Below are 27,154 nucleotides of genomic sequence, written 5' to 3'. Positions count from 1 at the left end.
ACTGTTGTCAGAACCTTTTCAACTCAAACAAATTGGAGGGATAAAAACCCTAAAATTCCAAGACAGCCAGCCTCTGACTTGTGATTATTTTAATACTTTTCAGGATGGCATGGCATTAACTGCCTTGGAAAAGTGTTTGTTCAATTTTAAGGCACTGTACAGCATTCTGAACAATGATAAATACATGAAACAGATAATTTGTTTGTTTTAGAGCAGTAGGATTTTCAGAGCCTTCTCATAGTATCAAGTACTTGGAACAGAACTAACTGCATGTGATGGATGGGTACCTGTTTTATGTTTTGTTTAGTTGAGAGGCTTTTTTTTTTTCTTTTCAAACCTCCATAAATTCTTTGTTTCCAAACTTTTTAGTTACAGCTTTTAGACAAATGGCAGAGCAGAAGCCAGGGGTGTTTGGATCCTGTAGTTTTTAACCCCATTTATCTCAACGTAGGCAGTTACAATTCTTTAAATATATATATTCTTTTCTTGCTTTCAAAAATCTTAGTAATGCAGTAGTATGGTAATTCAGTAAGAAACTGGGTTTTGAATAAATCTGATTTTCTTTTTTTAATGGAGTTGATGTAACATTACAATCAAAACATCCTACAAAAGTCTTCCAGTGTCTTATTGAGTTCAACACTATATATATGCCTCTGTGTGTGTATTTTAACCTACAATCTGTCATGAGAAAAAGGTTTTTAGTTACTCCTTCTTGGTCATTTATGTAAACACCTCTTAAATATACTTAGAGTTCTTGGGAATTTCAAGCTGGATAAATTTTGAGCTCAAATTACTTTTCTCAGTTTATTTGCTACACAGTTATTTTGCATCCTTAAATGATGGGATCTTGTGATCTGTGTGCTGGCACTCCCTTGAGTCCCAGCAGGGAGCAAAGCAATGTGTCTAATATTTAAACATGGTGAAGTGAGGCTTCATAGAAGCCGATTGTCTTACTCCTGTGAGACTTGACAATTGCTCTGTTGAGTCAGCCTAATGCAACAATTCCAAATGTCATTTAATAATGATCAAATGAGTTAAGCGGAAGTCGGCTTCATACAACATGAATGTCAAACATTTACACAGTACAACCACAGCTCTTTCAGTAAAACAAACTTCATTTGTTACAGAGTAATAGTTCCCTCTCTATGGTGTCTGTATTGTAGGCACATTCTGGTATGGCTAACAATGGCTTGGAGATTGGCCAGTTGGTCTCAGGTTTTCCCAGAAGGCCCTTTCATGTAGTTCTTGTGCTTTGCTTCAAAGGGAGAAACCATGAGAAAAGAAGGGAGAATGCATACGATTTAGGCTTTATTCTTATATTAATATATTTTTCAAATCATCATTATAGATGATTTTTCAAGGAAACCTATGGAACTCTAATGAGTTTCTTACTCCAAGAAGGTTCTGTGACAGCTTTTTTGCCTATTAATGCATTTTATGTGAAAGGATTCATGAGGACAACTCGAGTGTGATGTTGGGTTCATCTGCTTTATGGGGAATATACAGTTGCCAGAAGATCAGAAGAACAGCTTGTGCAGAACTTACATGTTCTCAATTAAAGTGTATATAACGATCTGCAACAACTCCATGGCTAGGATCTGCATGAAACAGGTGAAACAATTAACCTCCTTTTCATGCTTACCACTCTCTCCTCAAAATTTGTACCTTTTAAGATATACTTAGCTTTAGACAGTGAAAGGAACTTAGGACCGCAAATAGTCATCTCTCCTGACCCCCTGTTTTTTGAAGTGATGTGCATCTTAGTCAGAAATTTCCCATTACTTTGCTCTTCTTGTCGCCTGCAGATCCTCTGTGTGCAGTGTCTGCCCTCTCCCTCTCAGTGTGGGAAAAGCACATTTCCCTGTGCCTGGTTGAGGTCTCTTAACAGTTGACAAAAGCTGGTTCTCCATGCTGCCAGCCCTAATTTTTCCTCATCCTGCCTGAAAGCGCCTCTGGTTTTCCACAGATGCCAGCCAAGATAAAATTATCTGTGTTTAGATGTCAGAAAGGCAACGTGGATATGTGACTCCCTAGCATCTGACTCTCTACAGCAGTTCAGCAAAATTAACTTTCAGAGGAATGAAGTGTTAGACAAATGTTTAATGTTTACATTTAGGGTGATTTTTTCACATTGTGTTTAGAGATGGAGTTCAGCGTCTTGCTGAAGTACCGGCCTTCCTAGTCTGGCTTCCTGAAGTTTGGATCTATGCTTGCATGCTGAGTGGGTGCTTGAACACCTTTCCCATCCCCTGGCAAATGCTTTCATCATGGTCTAGTGTGGGACTGGGCATGGTCTTGTGTGTAAGTCATAGAACGTGCTGAGTTGGAAGGGACCCAGCAGGATCACTGAGTCTACGTCCTGGCCCTGAGCAGGACATCCCAAGAATCATGCCATGTGCCTGAGAGCATTATCCAAATTCTTTTGAACTCAGGCAGGCTTCATGCTGTGACCACTTCCATGGGGAACCTGTCCCAGTGCTCAACTACTTTCTGTGTGAAAAACTTTTTCCTGCTATCTAACCTAATGAGTGGAGGGGGTGAGTGGGAAAGCCAGTGAAGTGAACTGAGAAAAAACTTATCCTTGTACTTAATTGATAATGTAGATGCTACTGAACTGACTGGCTTGACAGCTTTTGCCTTTGTTCCCCACTGAGCAGTACGATTTGTCCTACCCTCCTATGCTCTTTTCTCCCTGCACAAATCCAGTGAAATGCAGGGGCTCTGGTTTCAATCCCCCCATAGAAAAATATCAAATCTGGCAAGTTTGTATCAATGATGGCGTGGATTTAAATGCTGTCAAGAAGTGAGAACAAACATATTTTTAGATACTTCTGTCAAATGTGACATTGAGGCATCCAAGCAGTTCATTATCATGCGTGTCCTTTGATTTATGTGGAATGTTTTCCACATTAACTTTCTTGGTGACATTTTAGAGAAAAGGTGAAATGGGAAGTAACCTGAAGAAATGCCTGGTCAGCTTTTTGGAGACTTGCACTTGGGCCTGTATCATGGTGACCACCATGCTGCTTAAACAGCAGCGACTCACCACAGCCCTGACCTAGCACACTGGAGGTGTAAGTCAGGAGGTTCTCTGAAACACTGCAATGGGTGCATAGTCCAGGCATACACTCTCTTCTGTCCTGAAGTTGGTGAAAAGGACCTGCTGTGGCACCTCAGGAGAAGAGAGAGTGACCTGCTATGGGCCTTCTTGTCTCTTCCTGCTTCTAAAAGGCAAAAAATGACACACAGGCAGCCTTGGTACTGAATAGAGCTGCAGTGGTGCGGCTCCTCAAGACAGCAAGCTTTAAGTAAACAAGTCACCTGAAGTCCCTGCTCTGCAGCTCTTACCATCCCTTGTTACTTTTTAAAACCTGGGTGACCTTTAGCTTTATAGCAGGAATTGAATATACCATGTTCAGGAAGACTGAGTAGTTTGAATCTGAGTCTCGTGCCCACAATACACTTTTTTGGTGAGGAAAAATTACAGAAGCCTCCATTTGAAAATCTGATTTGACACAAAAACCCTGCAAGAGTATGGTTAGGATTGTATCTTGAGAGATTAATTTATTTAATCTAAGGGCAGCAAGAGAGGATTAGATATTTTAATTCCCTCTCTTTCTCTAATGACTGTAGAGAGTGCTGACAGGTTATCTTGGAGAAGATAACCTGAACACAGAAGCGATTAGTTTGTGAGGTGAATTTTTTTTAACACCTCCTACTGAAAACAATGTGCTTTTTCACAAAACAAAGCACGTTTTTCAGCAGGCATAATGGCACTCCTATGAAATCAGAAGCATTCAGGTGGGACCTGCAGACTTATGAATTGGTCTCACAGACAGGTCACAAATTTCGCAATCCTCACAAGACAGCGGGGTAATGATTTTCAGTGCTCTCACAAGTGAGACAACTGCATGGAAAACACGTCAGTAGGAAGTGTTGTGGTTTAACATTTCAGAATAGCTAGGTACTTTGGTACTGATCCTGAGATGCTAACTTTGGCTATCTAATTTTTAAAACATACTTGTCAGTTCAGTTTTCCCTGAGAATTCTTACATAATAGATGAATGTACAGATGATGAAGCAAAAAATTTCTGTAAATTAGTAGGTGTTTATTTCTGAGAGGCCAATGAATTTTGGTATATTTCCAAATTAAATGTGCAATTTTACTTTTCATTATTTTTGCATTGTCATCATCCTTTCATTTTTGTGCAAAAGGTTTTTTTCATTAAAAAAGATAAGGCTTGAATAGGAATACACTCTTGGGCTCAGTCCTGTTGTCTTAACAAGCATATTTCACATACAAAGATCTGCTATTAAAAATTTGCTTTCTTATCAGTTATCATTTGTTTGAATTGAAAATCAGTAAGGAAAGAAATATTCTTTCATTTACTTGGTATTTAATCCTGAATTATTCACTTGAGGGGTAGATTACACAGATGACCCGATTTTTTTTTTTTAAACCACAGGCTTACTAAATTACCATGAGTAAGAGAAAAGGTTGAACAAAAACAACCACTGATGTCCCTTTCAGTTATTCCAGTGTAATTTAACCTTTAATCTCTCTATGACTGTAGTCACGTGAATGTGAAAAATTATCGATTTCTTTAAAGCTAACCATATTTTGATTGTGGTGTTAAACTACGCTATCTTCTTTGTTATTTTCTTCATGGCACCAACAGAATGGGAACATCCCACAGCATGGCTGCAGCCATGGCTTCCATATATTATTGTAAGGAGACAGCTGTTGTGGGACTGGAGTCAGTGTCTTGCGATGCTCTTCCACAGCTCTTCTTATTCTCCTCGTTACAGCGTCAAACAAGGGCTCAGTGTCAGCTGATAGAGGATTTGCCTCAGACGGATCTTGCGAGAGATTGAACAGCAGTGGAGGGTCATGATGGGTTACACCATCCCCAAAACATGGACAAATTCCTCTTCTGAAACAGGCCCCGGAGCCTTCTGGTTGAAATACTGGTGTAGCATAATGAGCTTTCCATACAGTGCCACCTGTCAGAGAAAAAGCACACTTGAGCAGCCTGATGTCATTAGGAGCTGGGGGATGGTCCTTGAAAGGTTGGTTCATGGTGAAGTGATCTGCTTTGTTCTTCCGAGGGGAAGCTTGGTGTAGTGCTGTATTTCCCCATTCCTTTTCTTATTAAACTGTCAGCCTTTCCCAGATGGTCCTCACTTCCCTGCCCCTAGCCCTGGCCACACCCTCGGGTCCTCCCGTTCCAGTACCCAACTCCGCCCATGTCCCGCCCCTGCGCCCTGAGAAAAGCCCCGGCTCCCTGACCTCTGCCTCTGGGAACCTCTGTCTTGTGAATAAACATTCTTCCGAGGTCGCCATGCAGGGACCCTTCCCGCCTCCTTCATCATCTGGTGTTGCGGAGCCCAGCTGGCCGGAGCAGGAGCGCGGGGCCGTGCGGAAGGGCTGCGGGAAGCGGAACAGCCGCTCTCCCCGCAGCAGCCCCGCTGCGCTCCCCGGGAAGGTTTGCGGCTTGCTAAACCAACGCAGGAAACCAAGCAACGCAACAGCTTGGAACAACAAAGGAGAAGACAGGACCATCCCTGTCGCATACAGGGAAAAGGTGTTGTGGAAGCTGGCAGGGATTCAGATGGTTTTTTGTGGCTGATGGGTGCACCTTGGCTCTGGGTACCATATGCAGTATATGGATGGTTCGCCCAATATTTTCAGTACAGACGCAGTCTGCCACTTCCTTGTTCCCCTTTAAAACTTTTCATGCCTCTTGGAGGGGGAGAAATGGAGAATGTAGTCCCCAGTTTCTGGGTGTAAGTATTGGTAGATGGTTGTTCTGGCTCTGTACATCTGAGTGAAGAAGCATATTTATGCAGAAACTGACCACACCTTATTTCTCTGCTCATGTTCCAGTACACTTCCAAAAAGGGTGGTAATTGCAGGCCTTTAAAACAGTAAAATCTGGAGTCTAGTTTTTAAGTTTACATGAAGAAGGCAAATAGTTCGCAGCTTTAGAGCTTGTACTTCAGGCTCTTGTACTGACCATGGGATAAGCACAGGTTTGTAACTTGTAGTGAAAAAGTGGTAAATTACTTGGACTACATCTGAATGCAGTTCATCAGGACATTTTACTTCTCCCTCCCTCCTCTTTTCTCTCCTCTTCCTTACCCCACATTTAGAAAGCACTACACTGAACTCAGAGGCGAAGATGTGCCCAGCAAGAAGACAGCAATTAGATACTATGTCTGAAAAAGGAGACAAGAAGAAAGAGGACATTCACCACTTGGAGCCACTTCTGTGCTCAAAGCATTAAAGAGCTGACAACTCCATTGTTCCTACATGGAATATTCTTTTTGGTTCAATGGAGTCAGCTGAACTTTTCTCCCTTTCTTCTCTTGTGTCCAGAGCTGTTCTTTATGTCTGGAGCCTGCAGCTTTATGGTTCACACTCTGTCTTGTCACTACTGCTAGAACAATATTTTGTGAATAAATAAAATTTTAAAACTTCTTAGAAGGTGAAGGGGAGCACATAAAAGATATTAAGGTTTAGGTAATATCTTAGCTTAAAATATCCAGTTGCGGGCTAGCTGGCTGGCTCTGTGTCTCTTAATTTTCACCCCACAGCTTCCACATCCTGCTTCTGCACTTTTATGGAGGGATGCTGTCTCAAGGGTTCTGAAATGTTTTGGTGTAAGAAAATGAAGATAAATGTTAGATACCTCCATTTCTGAAATTGTGAAAGAAAGGATAAAGAATGTGGATTTCTGAAAGAAAAAGGGTTAGAGCATGGTGGTGATAATGCCAAGCTTGTGGGTTCAATCCCTGGCTGGGTCATTTCCTTAAGAGTTGAACTTGATGATCCTTATGGGTCCCTTCCAGCTCAGAATATCATGGATCTGGAAATAAAGCTGAAATCTTTCAACTTTCTGACAGCTTACTAAGGACAGACAGATACTCCTTAGGTCTGTTTGAGTATTTGCTTTGCTGCTGGCTGGATGTGCTCTGCATCCTTAAGCTTATCCCTGTCTTGTTACTAAAAAGATGTTTGTCTTGTGACAGAACTGCAAGCATCCTCTGTGATATCAGGGTGCCCAGAGCATGGGATTTGCTTCTTACGTCTGTTGGTCAGGTAGCATACATAGGTATTTGTTAAAAGGAGTTAAACAAGCACTCTCTGAGTATGTGACTCTAGTTGGAGTGCTGTTGTGATATTACTAAAATAAAATATGAGATGGACAGATGGACTTATCTAGATGTACATAGGAATTTGTGATCAGTGTTCAGAAATACTGAAGTAGATAGTCATTCTTTTCCATAAATAATTGAGCTGAATTCTTTAGACCTTATATACTGTATGGCAATTTGGGGTAGTGAGTGTAGAATGTCTGGGGAGAATTGTTCTGATTCTGCTAAATTTTAGCATTCACTTTTCACAGCTGCAGATAATTACTGGAGTTGCAGAGTGGGAGACAGCCAGGTCCTTGTTAGTTCACTTTGAAGGATAGAGTGAGGCTGATTTTAATTAACCTGTGCTGGTGAGCTGAGCAGACAGCTGGGTCACAGAAGGATAAAAGAAAAAAAAAAGGTAGTAGAAATCAGTGCTGATAAAGCAGTGGGGGTTTCACTCATCTCCAAGAGGCAAAGAGGGATATACAATTTGCTACTGAAGTAGCTCTGACAGAATCTGAAGTGTGCATGTGCATGTTAGGGCAGTGTGTTAATTTAATATATTCCAGGGAAAAGAAACCTGCTGCTCCAATCCAAACATCTCTCAAACCCATCTCATAACAATCAATCAGTTTAATGAGCAGAAAGAAATGGACTGTCACTAATAAGACTTATGGTGCAGAGGTAAAGGAAAGGATTCTTTTGGCTTCAGTGAAGGCCTTAAAGGATGGGTCCTGCCTGGGTGACATCAAGACACAATGGCTTCATATCTAGGCTGATCAACAGACAGATATAAACAGATAATAAATATGAAATGTGAGTGTGACATACTTGTAAACGAGCTAAAATGGACTCTAAAAAGTCTTATCAGCCCAGTCAGAAGAAACTGCAGTTGGAGCAAAGAATCAAAATTTTTGGCCTGGCTGAGAGCTGAGCTACGTATTTGGCTAGCTGGTCTTTTATATGCAGAACATGGCATTGTTTTTAGGCTCCTTGCCATGAACAGTTGAGGTTCAATGGGAAAAATTGTAGAAAGGCATGCATAAGAAATCTAGATGTGCACATGGCTTCATAGGAACATGAAATGCCACAAAATCTACCCTGCATCTGCATATTGTATGCACAGCTACTTAAGTAGAACTTACATAGCTTAGAAGAACAAGCAATCTAAGTTAGGTGAGAACAGCAGGACAACCTGAAAAGCAATTCTTCAAATGCCCCACTTGACTCAAGTATGTATTTAGCCTTTCAGTAAGGAAGTGTGGCATGACTCCTCAACAGGAACATTTTCCAGGAGTTGGGGCAGTCAGACACAGCTTTCTCTCCCCAGAAACTTTCTGTGTTCACAAAAAACAGTGTGCATCACAGAGAAACAAAGAGAGATCTCTAAGAATACTGAGAGATTCTTGAAGCTCTATGTCCCAGGAAGCAAACCCCTTCATCTCAGGCAAGGCAAGACAGCTAACAATGAGAAGAAGAACTGAGAGTTTGAAACAATGAACATATTCCATATATAAATATATGTGTGTATACATACATATATATATATATAGGTGTGTGTGTTATATGTGTGTATGTACATTTTTACATGATACTTTATGGGAAGCTAGAGGACATTACATCATTTCTGACCTGCAGGAGGGGGATGTTTATACTCACTGTCCTTCTGGTGCCAGCGCACTGCATGCAGAAACACACCGCAGTAGTGGAACAGGAACTCGTGCCCAGAGTGCTGCACTGTCCCCTGCAGCAGGGGCAGCAAGGTGTGCCCATCCACGACCCTGACAGAGAGGATCAGAGTCACCAGACAGTTTAAGAATTTTAAGTCTGCAGCTGGAGCATGAGCAGTACTCACTCTGTATGTGTGCAGCATTAGGATTTCAAGTGTCATCACTAAACCAAGGTACTGTTTAGCTAATGAGCCCGGAGATTTTTAATTGGGTGGACACCAATAATTAGCAGTTACTAGAAGTTTTTGCATTTACAGCTAGTTCACACATCCTGCCTGGGGAGATCAGTCACCATTACTGTAATTTTCCTGGATGTGATAACAATAGTGAAGGCACAGTTCACAGGTTTTAATTCTGCTACCTGAAATGGAAATCGCTGACAGCTCTGTGAGCTGCAGGCTCTGTAAAAATATTAAAAGAAGAAGCCACTTACTGAACTGTCTAATAGTTGGTTTAGTTACACTCTACCAGTACTTTTATGCTTTTTGCTGAAATGGCTTAGCCACCCACACTTTCATGTGTCCTTTCGAGAAGTCTCTTTTTTTTTTCCACAGTCATCCTTGTGACCCAAATCAACCAAGTTGCCTTCAGTGACAGAAGGGCTGAGTTAGCTAAATGACCCTTGATAACACCTATGCTTTTTTCTTTGCCTTTTCCACATAAGCAGATGAGATGGGGAAACCTGTGCAGAAAGAAAGCTAGAGAATTGCCTGGTTTGGAAACAAAAAGAATTTAACCTGTGGCTGTTAGGATGCATGACACAGCTTCTGTCTAAATAAAGAAAGAGATGCAATATGGTTTATGAAGCCACCTCTGTACCTGTCCTGAGGCACTGCCCCTCCAGCCAGTTGCACTACTGTAGGATAGATGTCCATAAGGCTTGTAGGTTCATTGATAACTGTGCCTGCAGGCAACACTCCTGGCCATCTAACTATACCTGGAACACGGATTCCTCCTTCCCAGCCTCCCATTCCTTTTCCACCTGTTACAGAAGGGGTAGAAGTGTCAAAAAAGCTAAAAGAATAAAATATATCACATGTTTATTGCACATGTATAATAAACAGTTTTAAAACTTTTAGAATATTCATGTAACTTTAATGAAAACGCTCTAAATCCTGGAAAACAGTAGACTGTCATTCAGTAGTGGCTCTTTTCATTATTTGTGTGTGCCGCTTATTTATCTGCTTGCTTTTTTTAATATGCAGTTTCCAATAGCAAGAGTTAGTTTTACAGATATTTATTAATTAAACTGTATTTTTTAATCTTGCTAGTTAGTTTCACTGGGATATCCCCTGTTCTGCTGTATGTGGACTTAAACAGTTATGTTTTTCTATTATTGATATCTAAATTGATATTGTATCCCCTCTTGCCTTCTTTCTAAGCAGGCCATCATTTCATCTTTGTCCTCTCATACTGAATTTCCTCCCTGATCACATTTCTCTTTCCCCTCTGGACTCTCCTGTTACTAATATACTTCTGTTCAGCTAGTGGAAGTGAATTCCTTAGATCAGATTCTAAGCTACTCAAGTGAGCCTCTTGGCCTTTTTGCATTTGTTACTGGCATGGAAACTTCTTAACAAGAACTAAAGGCTAATTTTGCATTTAGGACTGTGTGTGAGTGGATCCCAGCTGTATCAAACATTGCTTGTGTGGCTCATCAAGTAACTTAGTGCTAGACAATGTGCATTGTGGTGCTGAGAAGGTCAAGGTGCACATTGACTCTTCTTCTACAGGGAAACATGATGGATGCAGCTTTCAGACTTCATTATACAGTAAATGCCAGAGTGGCTTTTAAAGGCTTAGTAATCTGGAGGGAGCACATACAAGAGATACCATAGATCTTCATTTCCCTAGAGCTTATGTTGCAAGCCAGCCATAGAGAGTCTATAAGAAACTTCTATATGGTGGGTGAGAAACTGGAACACTATATTAAGAAAATAAACATCAAGATACCTGCCAGTGTTGCCAAAGATAATCTGTAGAGAGGAACCTTTTGAAATTCAGTAAAGGCAAATGCAGGGTCCTGTACCTTGGGAAGAATAACCCCATGTCCCATTACAGGCTGGGTGCAGACCTGCTGGAAAGCAACTCTGCAGAGAAGGACCTGGGTATTCTGGTGGACAACGAGCTCTCCATGAGCCAGCAGCGCCCTTGGGGCCAAGAAGGCCAAGGGAATCCTGGTGTGCATTAGTAAGAGCATTGGCAGCAGGTCGAGGGAAGTGATCCTGCCTCTCTACTCAGCCCCAGCCCTATGAATAGCAGATGCCCTGATTTTTTTTCAGCCCTACAGTCCAAGATTATAATCCCATCATATAGTTTATTAAATATAGTCTGTTTGGATATATTTTTCTCTATAATTTTTTTTTAAAGAGGAAGTCTTATGCATGTACACACTTCTAAAATTTTACCTTTATATATCCCATTCCATCCACCCAACTGAGAATTTCCTCTGTGAGCCTCTAAGAATCCTCCATGATCAGATCCAAAATAAATGAATGTGGTATTCTTCAAGTCCTCTTTGTCAATAACATCCAGAAGCCTGCCTATAAACAAAGCAAAACACCATAATTACATCAGGAGATGCAGTCAGATTTTTTAGGTCTTGACTCCAAATTCACTGAAGACTGAGACCTTCCATTTGCCTGAATAGATTCTGTTATGATCTACCATATTCAATGCAAAGAGAGCTTGACAAATTAGAGAGATGGGCAATCACCAGCCATGCGAGGTTTAAAAAGTGAAACTGCTGGATCCTGCCCCTGGGAGACGGCAGCCCTTGCTATGTGTGTACGCTGGGGAAGGAGAGGCAGGAAAGCAGCACTGCAGAAAGGCACCTGAGGGTCCTGGTCGATGCTAAGTTGAACATGAGTCAGCAGTGCCCTGGCAGCCAGGAGGGCCAACCATATTCTGGGGAGCATCAGCATCGCCAACCAGGCAAGGGAGGGGATTGTCCTGCTCTGCTCTGCACTGGGGCAGCCTCACCTCGAGTGCTGGGGGCAATTTTGGGCACTACAATATGAAAAAGAGAGCATCCAAAGGAGGGCCATGAGGATGATGAAGGGCTTTGAGGGGAGGCTGTATGAGGAGCAGCTGAGGTCACTTGGTCTGTTCAGCCTGGAGAAGGGGAGACTGAGGGAAGACCTGTTAGCACTTTTCAACATCCTTATGAGGGGCTAACGTAGGGGCAAGTTCTCTTCACTCTCAGGACTGGTGGCAGGACCCAAGGAAATTACAAGAAGCTGTGTTCAGGGAGGTTTGAGTAACATATCAGGAAAAAGTTTTTCACCCAGAGGGTGGTTGGGCACTGGAACAGCTCCCCAGGGAAGTGGTCACAGCACCAGCCTGACAGAGTTTAAGAACTGTTTGGACAATACTCTCAGGCACATGCTGTCATTCCTGGGGTGTCCTGCAGGGTAGGAGTTGGACTTTAATGATCCTGATTGGTCCCTTCCAACTCAGCATATTCTATGATTCTATGAAATAATAAGAGCCCAAGAGAAAGCTGATGAATGTTTATAAAACTTTTTATAAAACCAATTGGAAAATAAATGAGTGATACTTTTATTCAAGCTACTCAAAATACTCTGTCAGCTTTATTCCGTAGATTCTGCATCAAGAATTGTCTTAACTATGTAGCCTCAAACATCTTGAAAAGCTTAAATAATAGTGCTGCTCTGATTACTAACCACAGAAAACTGCTGTGTGTCATCAGGAACCGAACAAGGACTCTGAGACCAGGCTGCATACTATCAACCAAAATAATTTCCTGATGTCAGTGGTAAAAGCTTCACAGACTGTAATTCAAACCTAACTTCATAAGGAATCTTTTCGGTACTGATTGCATCAAATGTTTATATAGAATGTGATTTATCTTCAATTAATTCTCTTCATCATCTTCTGCATCAAAAGATATTTGCCAAGAACAGCTTCCATACCTAAAGAAGCAGCAGCAAAAGCTGAACTGCACAAGAAAAAACCACAAGCCAGTGATCAGCACTTTTGCTCAATCTCTTTTCCTTTACAGACTTCCTGTCTCTCCTTGGTGAAACTAGTTATTGACCTTACCTACAAAACCTTCTCCCAAAAAGTGTTTAGATTGAGTCTAGGCATATTGATTCTGAATTAGATCCCAAATGAAGAGCTATCCAACTCTGGAGAATTCTGTCCTCATTAACTGCTATCCAGTTTCAACTACATGTTCCTTACATCTTGACTTCTGCTATCCAGCTCTGCTTACACAGCCTGTGTCTGAAGATGACTAGTGCCAAAAGAGGAAAGAGGAGCATGGCTGAGTCCTCTGCTTCAACTGGATCTTGCAGGAGTTATCAGCCTGCCCATTGAAAGCAGTCAGGCTCCTCTCAAATTACAGTTTTGTAGATGTGGTTATTGGGGGGAAAAAAGGTTCAGGGATTGAATCATGACCTCGACAGGAGGCAATTAATTTGTTAATACGGTCTTCACTTTTGACTAAATACAAACAGTAGCTATCTCTTGCCTTCTCATAGAAAAGGAAAAACTAAGTTTAGGGTTTTAAACCTAATTAAGCCAATCAGAAACTTAACGTGATTGGTACACAAGAGCCTAGATTATGACCTAAGTAAGTCGTCACTGACTTCACACAATTTATTAAGTGAAACTCCATAGCTTTCTAACTTGGACTTCTGGCTAGGAGAGGGTTCTGATCTATTATTCCTTTGATGAAAATGAGTAAGTACACAAAACAACCACCATATAAAGTAATATTCAGCAGCAACACTCTTTACATCTTCTAAGACCAGAGCTAGAGAAACATCATACATTTTGATTAACAACATGATCAGGCATATATCTGGTTATTTTACTGCATGTAACACTTCAGCATAGGAGCATCTCATTTAAAAAAAGATAAAGAACAAATCCTTATAAGGACAGTTTAAGCTTTCATCTTAAGAAAATTAAAAAGAGGTATTGTATGGTTATGGTATGGCAAACCCTGAAACCAACTGTGTAACCAAGGTGAGTTCACTGATTTTTACAGATGCCAAAAGGGAGTTTGGTGATCACCCCTTTAATATCTTTTCCTCATTCAACTGAATGAAGAATTTCCTTCAAGACCAACACTTACCCACCATCCAGTCCATCTCCTCTACGTTATCACCATACAGCCCATGCCTGCTTCTGCCCTGAAACTTCTCTGTGGTAATGAGAGGGGTGTGAACATGTAAAAGGGAAACAAAGAGAAGAAATGGTCTATGCTTGTTTCTGAAATAAAAGAAAACAATAGTCATTTCTCTTCAAACTGTCACACAACCCAAAATATAACAGTGGTATTGCAGTTACTATCTCAATTAATATTATTATTGTTGTGATCTAACCAAAAAGATTTTTGTTTTTTGACATCTTTCAGTGTTGAGGTTGTAGGAGACAGAGGGGATTAAAACATATCCCTCTAAGATGTTTGTTCTGTATTAAGACCAAAACAGTAATGAGCCCTTTCTTTTTCCAGTTCCAAATCAGACAGGTGTAGAACATTAAATAAAGAACTAGAAGAGGTCATAGACAAAAGATTGACACATTCTTGGAAGCAAGGAGAATAGGACTCACTTGCCTAAGCTTAAACATGGATATATGTCACTGGGCATCCGAGGTGCCCTCATGGAGGAGGCAGATATCACTTGCAGCGGGTCATATCAGTAGGTTTCACCCACAGCAAAACTGTATCCCTTCAACATCAAGCCAGGTAGGATATCCTAGGAATCTGACATTACTTATGCTCAAAGTTTTAGAGAAGGAATTTGTATTACGTCCAATTTCCTTTAAAAAACAAACGCACAACCCTTAAACCCTGACAGAAATATGGATATGCCCAGACTTAACACATGAATACTTTTAAAGACTTTGTGTTTTTTTTCAATTCCAGTTAAGGTTACTGATAGTAAATGAAGGGCACCTTTGGGGAAACAAAAGAAACAAAACTGCAAAACTAAACAAAACTCACTACTACTCTCCCTTTTGTAAAATATTAACTTCATATGACACTTTCTATGATAGTCCATTCACCACCCTAGGATCATTTTTCTGTTCCTACTGGCAGAAGGCACAGTATCACTCCCTCCCCCCCGATCTGCTCCTCACCTCTGTTGATTACCTTTCAATGAATGTAATTGCCTCCTTCAGCATATTAGAAGTAGTTTTTTGTAGGTTCATTGGTTGTTCAGTGATATCGTGGTTTCTCATCAGGATACAGTTCCAGTACTTGGTGAAACCATAGCTGGAGAACCAGGAGATGAAATGAAGGAGACCACAGATAGCCAGACAGATGATTATTTTCCATTTTACTGGGAATAAATTGGCAAGTTTTCCAATCACAAGAGTAAATACTGCAAGGATGATCATCTGAGTGTAAAACCAATACGTATCTTGCAAAGACTTGGCCAATTCAGGGTCGTCTGTGCCTTGACACTCATTCACAAGGGTAAAAGGCATACCATAAAAATAATCAAACCCATGATTTAAAGGATGGTGGCAGTGATCACGGTGGGTTTTGCAGTTCACACCCATATGCCACTTCCCTGGAAATAAAAAAAAAAAAGATCTTAAATCCAATATTACAACTCTAGGGTGTGTCTGCCTGTATTTCTCAGTTAAGGTGAAGCCAAGGGCAGAGCTGGTATGGAATGGGGATGGGCTCAGGGAGCAATAGTGCATTGGCACTTTGTCTAGAACAGCTGCTTTTCCTCACCTATCTGTTTAAATTACATGCAGGGCAATGGTCCAGCTCAGACACCTCCCAGAGTAAGAACAAATATGGTTGCAAAAGTTGTTGCTTATTATTTTTCACATGATGAAGTAGCCATGCATTAATGCATAACCTGATAGGGAGAAACTGAGAAAGCTCTTTCATTTGGCACAAGGCTAAGTGCAAAAATATGAACTATTTTACACACAAGTTCTATCTGACCTTCACAATCCAAGAACAAATTTCAGGAAGAAGGTGCACAAATTATCTCTGTGTGACCATATTCACTGTACAATGAGTAGCAGAAATAGGCTATTACAATTATCCAGTAGAATTGGACATATTAGAATATGTTATACACTGATAATGAACCTTACTGGAGTCATATTACAGGGCAGTGTACTTATCATGACAATGAAGGACAGTCTATAGCCATGGGCTTAGGGCTATTACCTAGACAAATAACTTCTGACAAGTGCTGACCTGTCCTGTACTTCACTTGCGTATTTGAATGTGGTTTATGCTATAAGCTGCATCAGACTGCAGTGAGCAGTGTGTGAAGTCAGTACGTCACTGAGACTTGCTTCATTTTAGGAACTAAATGCACACTTCAGGGTGTGGAGTTGAGCACAGGTGTGAAAAGCACAGTAATTGCAATTAAGCACATTACAAAAGAGTATAAAGAATTTTAAAATAAGAGGTGCTTCAACGACACAGCCTTTAATCACTGTTCAGGCAAAATTAGCAATAAGTTACCAGGATTTTCTTTTTTTTTGGACATGTATTTTGATATAAGATCCACTGAAGTCAATGGGACTCTTTCAGCTTTTTGACAGAATACACTTTTGCAGAAATTAAGGGACATCATAACTGTGATAATCAGCAGAATGCTTAAATAACAGAAATGACAGGCACCAGATTGGAAGGGACCACAGTGGTCATCTGGGCCAGCCTCCCTGCTCAGGGAGGGTCGTCCCAGAGCACATGGCATAGGATTGTGTCCAGACAGTTCTTGAGTATCTCCAGTGAGGGAGACTCCACACCCTCTCTGAGCAATCTGTTCCGATGTCACCCACACAGTAAAGACGTTCTTCCTTATGTTCAGGTGGAGATTCCTGTGCATCAGTTTCTGCCCCTTGCGTCTTGTCCTATTGCTTGGCACCACCAAGAAGAGCCTGGCTCCACTCTCTTGGCACCCTCCCTTCAGATACTGACAGACATTGATGAGGCCCCCTCTCAGCCATCTCTTCTCAAGGCTGAATAGGGCCAGCTCCCTCAGCCTGTCCTCATAAGAGAGATGCTCCAGTCCCCTAATTATCTTCATTATTGATGAATAAGTTAAAGAATACTGGGCTCAGTGTTGGCCCTTGGGGACACCACTAGTGACAACTAGACCTTGTGCCACTGATCCCTCTGGGATCTGCTGTTCAGCCAGCTCTCAACCCACTTCCCTGTCCACTCATCCAGTCCACACTTTCAGAGTTTGCCTATGAGGATGTTGTGAGAGACAGTGTTAAAAACCTTGCTGAAGTCAATATAATTAAGACCACTGTGCTGAAATTGATATAATTAAGACCACCGTGGTGTCTTGGTGCTAACTGGCAGATGACATTTTTCTGCTCTAATACATCAGTGAGTATCTCTGTTGGCTCGTCCTAAAGCAACCTGTACTGGGCAAACAAGATTCTTTCCTATGAATTTACTTCCATTTGCAATGTGTATTTACGTATTCCATACACCTCATTTTGGATCTACCAGATATGCTGTACTGATGCTGGGAGTTGTGGGTTGTGTTCTAAAAGCCCTGCTGATTTTGAAAGCTGTGCATACAAGACAATCTAGTTTAACCAATCTTGGACATTTTGACCAAAAAATATATTTACAGAAGCAACCTAATTAGAATAACAAACAATGAAAAAGGCAACGAGTTTCTTTGTCTCATACCTACAAGTGCTGTAGAATAACCCTGCTGGTAGAGTATTCTGGCAAAAGTAGTTTCATTTGGTGGGAGCCCCCCAGAACCCCCGTTCCAGAAGAGAACCTGCCGCTGAGTGCTAGATGCCATGCCTAGAGAGGAATAATAATATTTAAAATAAAACAAGCCAGGTTTCAGATTTTCAGTCTTCTCAGACTCTGCTTTCTAATGAATGGGACTCAGCTGCCTACAACTAGTGCCTCTTCATAAACCATTTCCTATGCCCTAGGATATTCTGCTTGACCTCCAGAATGATGTGTTTTCCAAGTTCCATGTCGTTATATGCTAGTCCAATGCAGATGCCTCAGCTATGATGGGGTGTCTAAAAATGGCAGGAAGACACCTACATCTGGACATTAAGCAACCTCTTACAATCAAAGTTCTATCTAAGCATCATGTTAAAAAAAAAAAAGAAAGTAAGTTTTATCTTAGAACAAAAGGCTTACAGAGTTAGGGGTACACACTTCTGAAATGTACAGTTAATGATTACATTTCTCCTTAAGCGAGTCAGAATCACATCTGAAACTATACTGATTATTACTGCTATATGCAGTGGCTGAAGTCTTCTGTCATAAATTTACATGGCTGAAGTAAATCTATTTTAAAACACAATTGCTGAGAACTATTCTACAGTCTGACACATTTCACTGTGAAAAAGTTTGCCAGGATATTAAAAATATTACATTTAATATAATCCCAGTGCCACTGAACATACAACATTTACACAATTTTCCTCTTCATTTTTCTACCTCTGGGTGCTTTGTACTGTTTAGATTTTCATCCATTTCTGTGTTGTCATTTAGCCACATTAAATGTGTTTTATATGGGGATTTTCCCATAGAAATCAATCATTAGTCATCTCTATTTTTTGCCCATCTCACTGAGACTCCAAATCCCAAGATTAACTGTTCTTTAAAACGGTTTATTTAAGGGGATTTTTAATATCAACACTGACTAGACTAACTGCAGCAAATCATTGGCGAGAGGCCCAACCTGATCTGATAGGGTATCTGCCAGTCAGGAAAGCGGCTCTGCTTGGAGTACAGACAGCTGCTGCAGCAATGTGCTGAGTAAGTCTCACTCCCTCCTTTGCCAGGCCATCAATGTTAGGGGTCCTAAGGAGAAAAATCCCATGTCTGATAAAAGTGTATTACACAGAAATTCATGGCATACCGCTCCTCCTAGTTTTGTTGAGACTATCACCATCAAATTTACAAACTTCTGTTTACCTACAACTCAGCTAGAAAAGTTCTGTGTTTTATATATATTTTTGAGATATATATATCTTGGCTCCTTAGAAATGAGTTTTCCATAGGTATATGAGTTTTTATTAATAACTAAAAAAAAAAAAAGGAGGGAAAAAAAGACAAGGTATCTCAGCCTTAACCCATACCAAAATCCTACACAGCATAGGGAAAAAGAGTCTCTTCACAACACAACATCCAAGACAATAATAGGCTAGAACAAAGACATATCATTCTCTCAATCAATCTATATACAGATAGGTAACTGCACTAGGGATAAGTGTATCACATAGACTGACCTGTCATTTCATAAGTCTAGTAGAATTGTTAACTGATATTAAATTCTAATGTCATTCCTTCATATTTCAACCCTGGAATTGTGGAAATTTACTTATTATACACATGCCTGACAAGTACAGTGCACAGACACATTTGGAAGGTTCTAAGTCCCAGAAAGTTTCTCAAGCACGCCTGTATAATTATGACTCCAGTAGGAATTATTGTAGAACATTCATTTTGTACATAGTTTGAAAAGAAGTATATCTAGATAAACAAATAAATTAATAATGAATTTTAATGCCAAGTATCATCATAATTTTTTTAAAATTAAGTTCATCCACAAGGGGTAATTAATTTCATACCTTATTGTATCATTGCCATAGCAACCCACATCTCCAATACCAAGATCATCAGCCAGTATCAGTAAAAAGTTAGGTTTGGAAGGATTTGATATGCAGGTTCTTGGAAACAAGCATAAGGTTAGCCAAACGTTTAGGCAGCTCCTAAAAGCAAAAGAAAAGAGGTAATATTACAAAAAACAACTGTAAGTTTTACAATAGACTTTAAACTACTATTCTCAAAGTTTTATGGGGACTCAGTATTAGGTGCAAACAGCAACCAAAGAGTGCCAGCAGATGGAGCTCCTGAATATGTACAGAAGTCCTTGAGTTTTATGATACTGGTATCATTTTCTAGGGGTTTTATTCTTATTTATTATTGTTGTTGTTATTATTACTTATTCACACAGGAATTTTGTGTCTGCATTTCTTTATTGACATTTGCTCTGATCTGTGCAGATATTCCCAGTAGAACGAGTGGTTGGATACTTACAAGAGTCTCAAGGCACCCCTTGGACAGGGGTATAGGATGCTCCTGTTAAGGCTCCTGGAACGAGTGGGACAGGAGCACAAAGGTGATTGGTGTGGAGTCACGCTGGTCATTATGGCAATGGCTTGACTGTGGCATTTACTGCACCGACTGCCACACACAGTGTCTGGAAAATGCTTCTTAAACCATGGGACCATCTGCAAAATCAAGGGGCAGCAACAGGCCTAAACTTGATTATCTTCCTAGAAGACCCTAAGAATATCTCTGCACGTTTTAGTTGCTCAAGATGTTTGCAATGGAAGCTTACAGATGTAAAATACCTATGCTAGAACACATCTTCTGATTGTTATTTCATAGAAACCCCAATGTGATAAATGCATAGTGAGCATACTATACTATGTATTATATATACTCCTAACCCTCTGTGTCTTATAAAAGCAGGGTAAAAGGTCTTGAAATACCAATAGATCCAAATTTGTATTAGCTGCTCTTAGATTCTCATTAAGTTGGGGTGGTGGTAGCGGGGAAAGAGTGAGATTATCTGCTTACATTTTCTTAAGCACAACACCTAAAATCCAGGAAAGAGCCTCAGTGAATGTCTCTCTTACCATTGTTTTCCCTGCTAAACTTCATAGTTTTCCATTTTATGAAACAGCTACATAGTTGGTCATATAAATTCTGGTGAAAAAGGAAAAAAAAAAAAGAAATCAGAGCCCAGCAGTTCTGGTGATTTTGCATGCAGTTTTACAAGGTCTGGCCTGCTTCCAGCTGCTGATAACTCCAGGTGGACTTACTACTAGGATCTCAAATCTTTTTGAGATGGCAGTGTAGCGGTGTTTCACTGTCACAGCCTGGATGCAGTTCCCCCAAGGGCCCAGTGAACTCTGGTCCCATATTTCAGAGCTGGGGCAATGATGTGGCAAGTGCATGAAGCCATTAATCTGTGACAACAAACGACTGATGGCTCTGGTCATCACCTATCATGGCAATATCTTCACGGTGCTTTCACAACAGAGGCAGAGCTCTGCCTTCCCAGCAACTGTTAGGCAGCATTATAATTAAAGAGCTTGTGGTACAAGATCAAGCCAGAACTATTACAGTGAAAATCTTCAGTCTACACCAAGTAGCTGAGGATCAGCCCTTGTGAGCTGTAGTGGAGCAAAAGGACGAGACAGACCTGAACATTTAAGAAACCCCTTGACTTCCCGAGGGTTGATAAGCTTTCCAAGCTCATACAACAGTTCTGCTGTCTTCCACTTTCTCCCCACAGGTTCTTGCACTACAGCCAGCTGGTCACAGCAGGCACAACAATATTTAGACAGAAACTTATGTAGAGCCCCTCAGCAAAACTGTGAACTTGAGCCAAGGAGGCATACTGGTAGTATTAAAAAGATCTTAATACCATTGGTTGTGGCACTATCTGATTTACTGCAAGCCATTTTAGGAGCACTACTCTTACTGAAGGACTACATGAATGACCACACTTATTGAAAAAACCCACCACAATTTAAATACGCATATTCACATTCCTCTGTTAGGGTCTGATTCCTTCTGAAAGCAGAGCTCTCACTGACAGCACTATGATGTGATGAACCTATTACTGGGCCCTAGGGCTTGTCCAGTTTCCTCAGATGTTAAATGAGAAAACCCAACATAATTTATAAATCTAACAGCAGCTGCGGTGGTCTATTTACCCACTGCTTTTCTTATTCCACATTGTTCCCCCCCCTTTCCCTTGCCCCTAGACCTGGCCACTCCCTTGGGCTCTCCCTGTGGGTTCCTGTACCCCAACTCCGCCCGTGTACCACCCCGGGGGCCCCTGAGAAAACCCCCCTGCACCGTGGTCAAGATGTCCCTCAGCCTCAGGAAACCACCTGGACAAGATGTAACATTAAAGATCTTCGGAAGCCACCATGAGGGTCCCTTCTCTGCCTCCTTTGCTGTCACTGTGTTACAGAGCCCAGCCAGTGGGAGCAGGAGCTCAGGGAAGTCCAAAAGGACTATGGGAAGGCGAATCAGTCGCTTTGCCCTAAGCAGCCCCGCTGTGCTTTCCGGGAAAGCTGCAGCTTGCTAAACCAGACCTAGCACTGCAACAAGCAGCCTCTAAAAATCAGCTATATCTTACAGAAATCCAAGAATACATCAGATAGTAATTCCCTCTGTAAGCCAGTAAGCCACAATAGGATGATCATCAGGACTAATAAAAAAGACCAATCCCTTTTAAAAATGTGGAAAACAAACCCTCTTGTCAATTATTCTTGTTCGAAATCCCTCTTGCTCCTGGAGGTGCTGAGCAGTCCTGATCCTCTAAAACATGTGTGGGTGAAAGCCAGCAGTAACTTGCTCCTGTTGTTGTTGCTCTCCCTTTCCCCTCTCTCCAGCATGGACCCACTGGGATCCCTGCCAGCAACAGCCAGGAAACTGGAACAGCCATCAAATGGGAACAGCTATGCAGGTTTTACATTAATTCCAGGCAGAGTACAAAGTCCTTATTGTTGAAATACTAGCACAACAGGGCTACTGCCTTTTACAGATTCCCTATCCAGTTAATTGTGTGAAAGTTTGTACAAAGTCTGCCACTGCTCTATTTCAGTGCTTCAGAAGAGATGCTATAAATAATAACAGGGTATGATACAAATGATTTTGTTTCCCCCACACAGCTTTTTCAGCCTTCCAGATGAGATAAAAGGACTAGAGCTTTTCTTCTGTCGTGTTGTCTCCCCATTTTCATTGCATTTTCTAGAAAGGCAGGCATACCTGTGCTGAAGACATAAGTGTTTATTTGTAGTGTTTACTGTCCATCCCCTTCTTTCAGATCTTAATGATGGTGTAATATATTTTACAGTTCAGAAGGTCTTGAGCAGTTTCTTGGAGAAGCCCTATTTATTTGCTGACATTTTGGTTCTTCGTGTTACTTGAATACAGCAACTGCTGAATTTCAGATTGTGTTCTAGAGAAGTCAGTAGGAGTCAGTGTGGGGGAAAGAGGAAGCAGCTAAAACTATCCATTTCATATAATCCAGTGGCTGGGATAACCAGCATGGGAGACAGTTGTTTGGTTTTTTTAATCTCCTTCCACTTATGACTATATGCAGTTATTTTTATGTTTTGACACTGGGCTACTTTTATTCATATCTATTTGACTATAATACTTATTTTGTATGACTGCTTAACAGCTTGTGATGCTTCTGGCAAAAAGACTTTTCTTGAAAAAAATTATATTTCTCAAAAATTACATCATGCTTTGAGAAGGGCAGATCTTTGAAAACTGCCAATAACATAAGTATTAACTTTCACTGGCTTTCATCCAAATTATGACTAAACTTTTCTTTGACTATTTACATCTTTCTCACCAAGTGCTCACTACTGAAGATGGGCCCATGCTGCTGCTGGCATGACTTAAAAATGCAGACTGAGACAAATTGCACTGCCCCTGCCACCCCCACCCCACAAAAAAAAAACCCAAACCAAACCAAAAAACAAACAAACAAATCCCACACCTTTCCATTTATCCCTGCTAGCAAAATTCTATCTGGAAGCAAAGACCTCGCATTCTGTTTCTCACCACTACGTTAGTGACCTAATACAGAGTTAACAGCCACGATTACTTATTGTCTTCAACTAAGACACTAAATTTTAAACAAACACTTTTTCTAACAAAATAAGTAAATAAGTAATAGCAAAGGAGAAGGGAGATGAATTTTATCTCTGCAGTTTGAGCCCTGAAGTATTTCCTCCTCTTCAGCTAACCAGTTTTCCACTGCCCCTGAGCACAGAAAGCTGCTCTTTACTCCCTGCTGCAAACAGGCAAATGCTCTGCCAGCAAAACCTTTTTTTTTTTTTGAGTCACTGTGTGTTCTATACTGCTGTTTTCTTTCTGGCTTTTTACACATGCCTGAGTACTAGAAGCACACACTGGCATTCATTTAGCTCTTTCTCCCTTTGACAAGCTGTCTGACTGCACTTAAAGTAGTGAACGTAAATATTGAAATGACACATACAAAATTCCATAAAATCACTTCTATGTCAGACCTTGGGAAAAAAAATCCCTAAGAGATAAGAAGAAAAGTGTTCATTAACTAAACTGGCTGAGCAGATTTACTGCTTGCAGGGATATTTAATAAAGGGGAAGCAACATAACAAACAAACTACAATAACCTTTGTCCATTTACTACATTCAACAACCGATTTCCCTAGAGTTCTAGGAGGATGAACTCTGACTTCATCTACTACTTCAAAAATACAGCCATTAATATAGCTCAAGGCCCTAAAATCTGTGTAATTTCATTGCAAAACACAGTGCAGAGTCCTTTCTCCTTAGAAAGTCAGGCTGGAGTCACACCACTGCATGTTTTTGTTTTGTAGGTTTGGGTTTGTTTTAATTTTTTTTAAGTAGTATTAGCATGATCCCTTTATAAAAGTCATAGTTTGCAAAAATACATATATTGCTACCAAATACTTTTTACTCCAATATGACTCTCAAATGGACCTTGTGTTTTTAGAACTGCCATTGAAGTAGTGCAAATTATTAACTCAAACGTTTTTATTAGCTTCTTATATGCAATCAAATTGCTCTCGCCAATTTAGTATGCAGCAGGTCCGCTCTTTGAAGGGCAAATTGTTTGTCTCCTTTATAGCTGCTGCAGAGGTATACTCCACATCAATATTTTATACCTCATATTGTCTGTGATATAGGTTATTTTTACCTAGATAAAGCTTCAGATCACAGTTCACAACTCGAGGACAATCCCTCACTAAATCAGATTTGCTCCACCTCAGGTGTTGTTCAGCATCTCAACAGAGATAACAGAGCAGTACAGGAAGCCAGAAACTTGCCAACCTGAATAGAATGGCAGCAATGGCTGCAACAATGGCAACATAGTTCCCCCATCCTCCAACTATTTCACTTGTTGAATATATTCCTTGATTAAAATTAATCACTCTTGATATGTTGCAGTGAAGAAAAAAAAAAGCTAAATTTACAGAGAATAAAAAAATACAAACCTCCACTTCAACAATATCTCCTCATTACCAGAATATTTACTGTAACCAGGCATATCCCATGTTTCACCCTCATCCCCAAAAGCCTGGCAATGCCACCATTCATTGGGAATCCACCAGAGAGAAAGGAACCACTCATTCTTAAAAATGCTAAGAGCGATCCAACTCCAACAGAAAAATTTGGAATAAATTCTTGTCAGTTAAGCTAAAAACCTGTAATTACACACAACAAAAGAATTTGCCTTCTTGTTTTCTAACTTCAGATATTGAAAGAAATAATTTGCACACTGCTGCAAAACCAGAGCAAAACTCCAAATTCTTTAACACTTATTTAAATATTAAAAAAGTGAATTACAATTATTATATATAGAAATATTTAGTGGTGATGTGCAAAAGTCTCTTTCTGCTTAGCTGTTGGCTGAAAATAAATGCTTGCTTTCCACCTTGTATAAAAGCATGCTACATAACAGCTTCATCTCAGTAAACAGTATATTAAAATGTAATTAAAAATGCTAATTTCATATTGCATTGTAGCTCTGGAAGAAGCATATTCAGCACACCACATGCCACATACTGTGCCACCTGTTGACCCCTTTCTTCCATAGCTTCTAGGTATACAGATGTTCAGGAGAGGAGAGGCAACAAGTAGGGATAGAGTGAGAGAAGAAATTAAAAACTCCCAGCTGGTGTGAGCACAGTCAGTTTCTCAGTGCTTGCAGCTGGTGAGCCAGAGGCAGGTGCTGCTCATCAACCAAAATACAAGGGATGCCCTTGGAAAAAAGATGCCAAAAGTAGGAGATTATCAATAGCCCCTCTTTTATTTTTCCTTTCCATTCTGCACTCTCAGGGAACCAGCTTCAACAGCGCTCACTGAAGGGATACAGATTTTAGTGGCCTGGAAAATATCAATCCTTGCTATTTGGTACCATGATTATGTTACTACTTAGCTTTGTGCATTGTCAGTAAGTAATACTCTCGTGGCAGGTAATCCAAATTTTTAAATTTATTATGCACAGCAGCACGCTGCCTTCAGAGCAACAGCAGTAAGGGATGGTCTGGCCCTAGGCTGTACATTACCTCATGCATTTTCACATTACAATTAACACTCCCTGGTCTAAATGATCTAATTGTGCCTTCTGCCTTCAAACTACTCACCTAGGAGCACACAACTTTCCTTCCAGCCAGGACAAGAGCAGCACATAACTGGAAAATCAGAGACAGAAAGAGGGCAGAGGAATGAGATTAAAAGAGCAGCAACTAGGGGCATGTCTGCTAGAGGAAGAGTGAGGAACACAGGGAGGCAAACCGGGGGTAAATCATGCTTTGTGTTCACCCCTATGAAGTAATAATAACAACAATATTAAAATAAATAAAACCCTGGAGTTTGGCTTGAAACACTTAAAAGCGAAGGAAAGCACAGCTTGTTAATTATTGTGCTCTGCTGATCCCCCCTATCACACACTGCAACCCTGATCACAGAGTTTTTACTATTTACGAGCTGCTGGAGCAGCTCCGCCGGCAGGTGGGGGCTGAGAGCTTGCCAGGGGAGCCTTGCAGGGAGAAGAGCAGAGGCTGGCGGCCGCCCCCTCAAGGAGGGCGCAGCTCTGAGAGTTCGCTGTTCCAGCACGACTTCCCAGCGCTGCCTCCATGGGAAGTGGAGCGGAATCCGCCTGGGACAGCGCCGGCTTTGGCGGCCACTCCCACCGCGAGCCCCAGGGTCCCCGGGAGCGGCGGCACCTGATGGCAAATTCACCCCTTGCCAAAGGTGGCTCAGCTCTGTTCAAAGAAGGAAAAAAAAAGGTTGTCTCCAAAGGAAAAACATAGGCAAGGGTGGGGTTTTTTGGGGGGGAGGGGATTTTTTTGCTTGTTTGGAGTTTTTTTTTGTTGTTGTTTTTGTTTGTTTTTTGTTTGTTTGGTTTTTTTTTTGGAAACACACAACCCAACCGAAAAAAAAAGAAAAAAAAACCCAAAAAGGAAAAAAAAGCCAAAACCAACAACAACGACAAAAAAAAGAAAAACACAAAAATACCCCCAAACAACCCCAAATCCAAGCAGACCCCTTATTTTTTACTTACTCCATGCTCGCTCACTTACTGCTGGAGCTTTGTTCTCGCTTCCCTCTTCACCTCAGGCTTTCTGATCTTTGCTTCCAAGGAGGGCTTATCAAAACCACGGCTCATATCGTCGTATCAAGAGTAATTGGCAGGGCCCGGTCTCCTTTAAGAAAGTGGACAAAGGCA

The 27,154-nt window shown here is 40.9% G+C and overlaps 1 protein-coding gene across 7 annotated transcripts; it reads right to left on the bottom strand.

The window, feature by feature from the left end:
• Positions 1–991: 991 nt before the first annotated feature.
• On the bottom strand, positions 992–27,094 carry LOC125335847 (arylsulfatase D-like). Of its 7 annotated transcripts, none has more exons than XM_048323794.1 (12): positions 26,990–27,049; positions 26,070–26,117; positions 19,918–20,111; positions 19,449–19,589; positions 18,557–18,678; positions 17,533–17,655; positions 14,998–15,421; positions 13,975–14,111; positions 11,279–11,413; positions 9,690–9,852; positions 8,800–8,921; positions 992–5,004 (listed from the first exon to the last, which is right to left on the bottom strand). In XM_048323794.1, exons 3-12 carry the CDS (start codon positions 20,109–20,111, stop codon positions 4,634–4,636), a joined length of 1,932 nt encoding a protein of 643 aa, XP_048179751.1. In that variant the 5' UTR covers positions 26,070–26,117; positions 26,990–27,049; the 3' UTR covers positions 992–4,633. The 7 variants fall into 7 exon arrangements, with proteins under 7 accessions (XP_048179751.1, XP_048179759.1, XP_048179788.1 ...); XM_048323802.1 differs by having other exon boundaries at positions 27,009–27,037; XM_048323831.1 differs by lacking the exon at positions 19,918–20,111 and having other exon boundaries at positions 27,009–27,094.
• Positions 27,095–27,154: the final 60 nt, after the last annotated feature.

Source organism: Corvus hawaiiensis, chromosome 2, assembly GCF_020740725.1.
Source record: "Corvus hawaiiensis isolate bCorHaw1 chromosome 2, bCorHaw1.pri.cur, whole genome shotgun sequence".
NCBI classification, from domain to species: Eukaryota; Metazoa; Chordata; class Aves; order Passeriformes; family Corvidae; genus Corvus; species Corvus hawaiiensis.
Note: the sequence above shows the minus strand (reverse complement) of the source record. Positions and strands in the feature narration are given on the sequence as shown.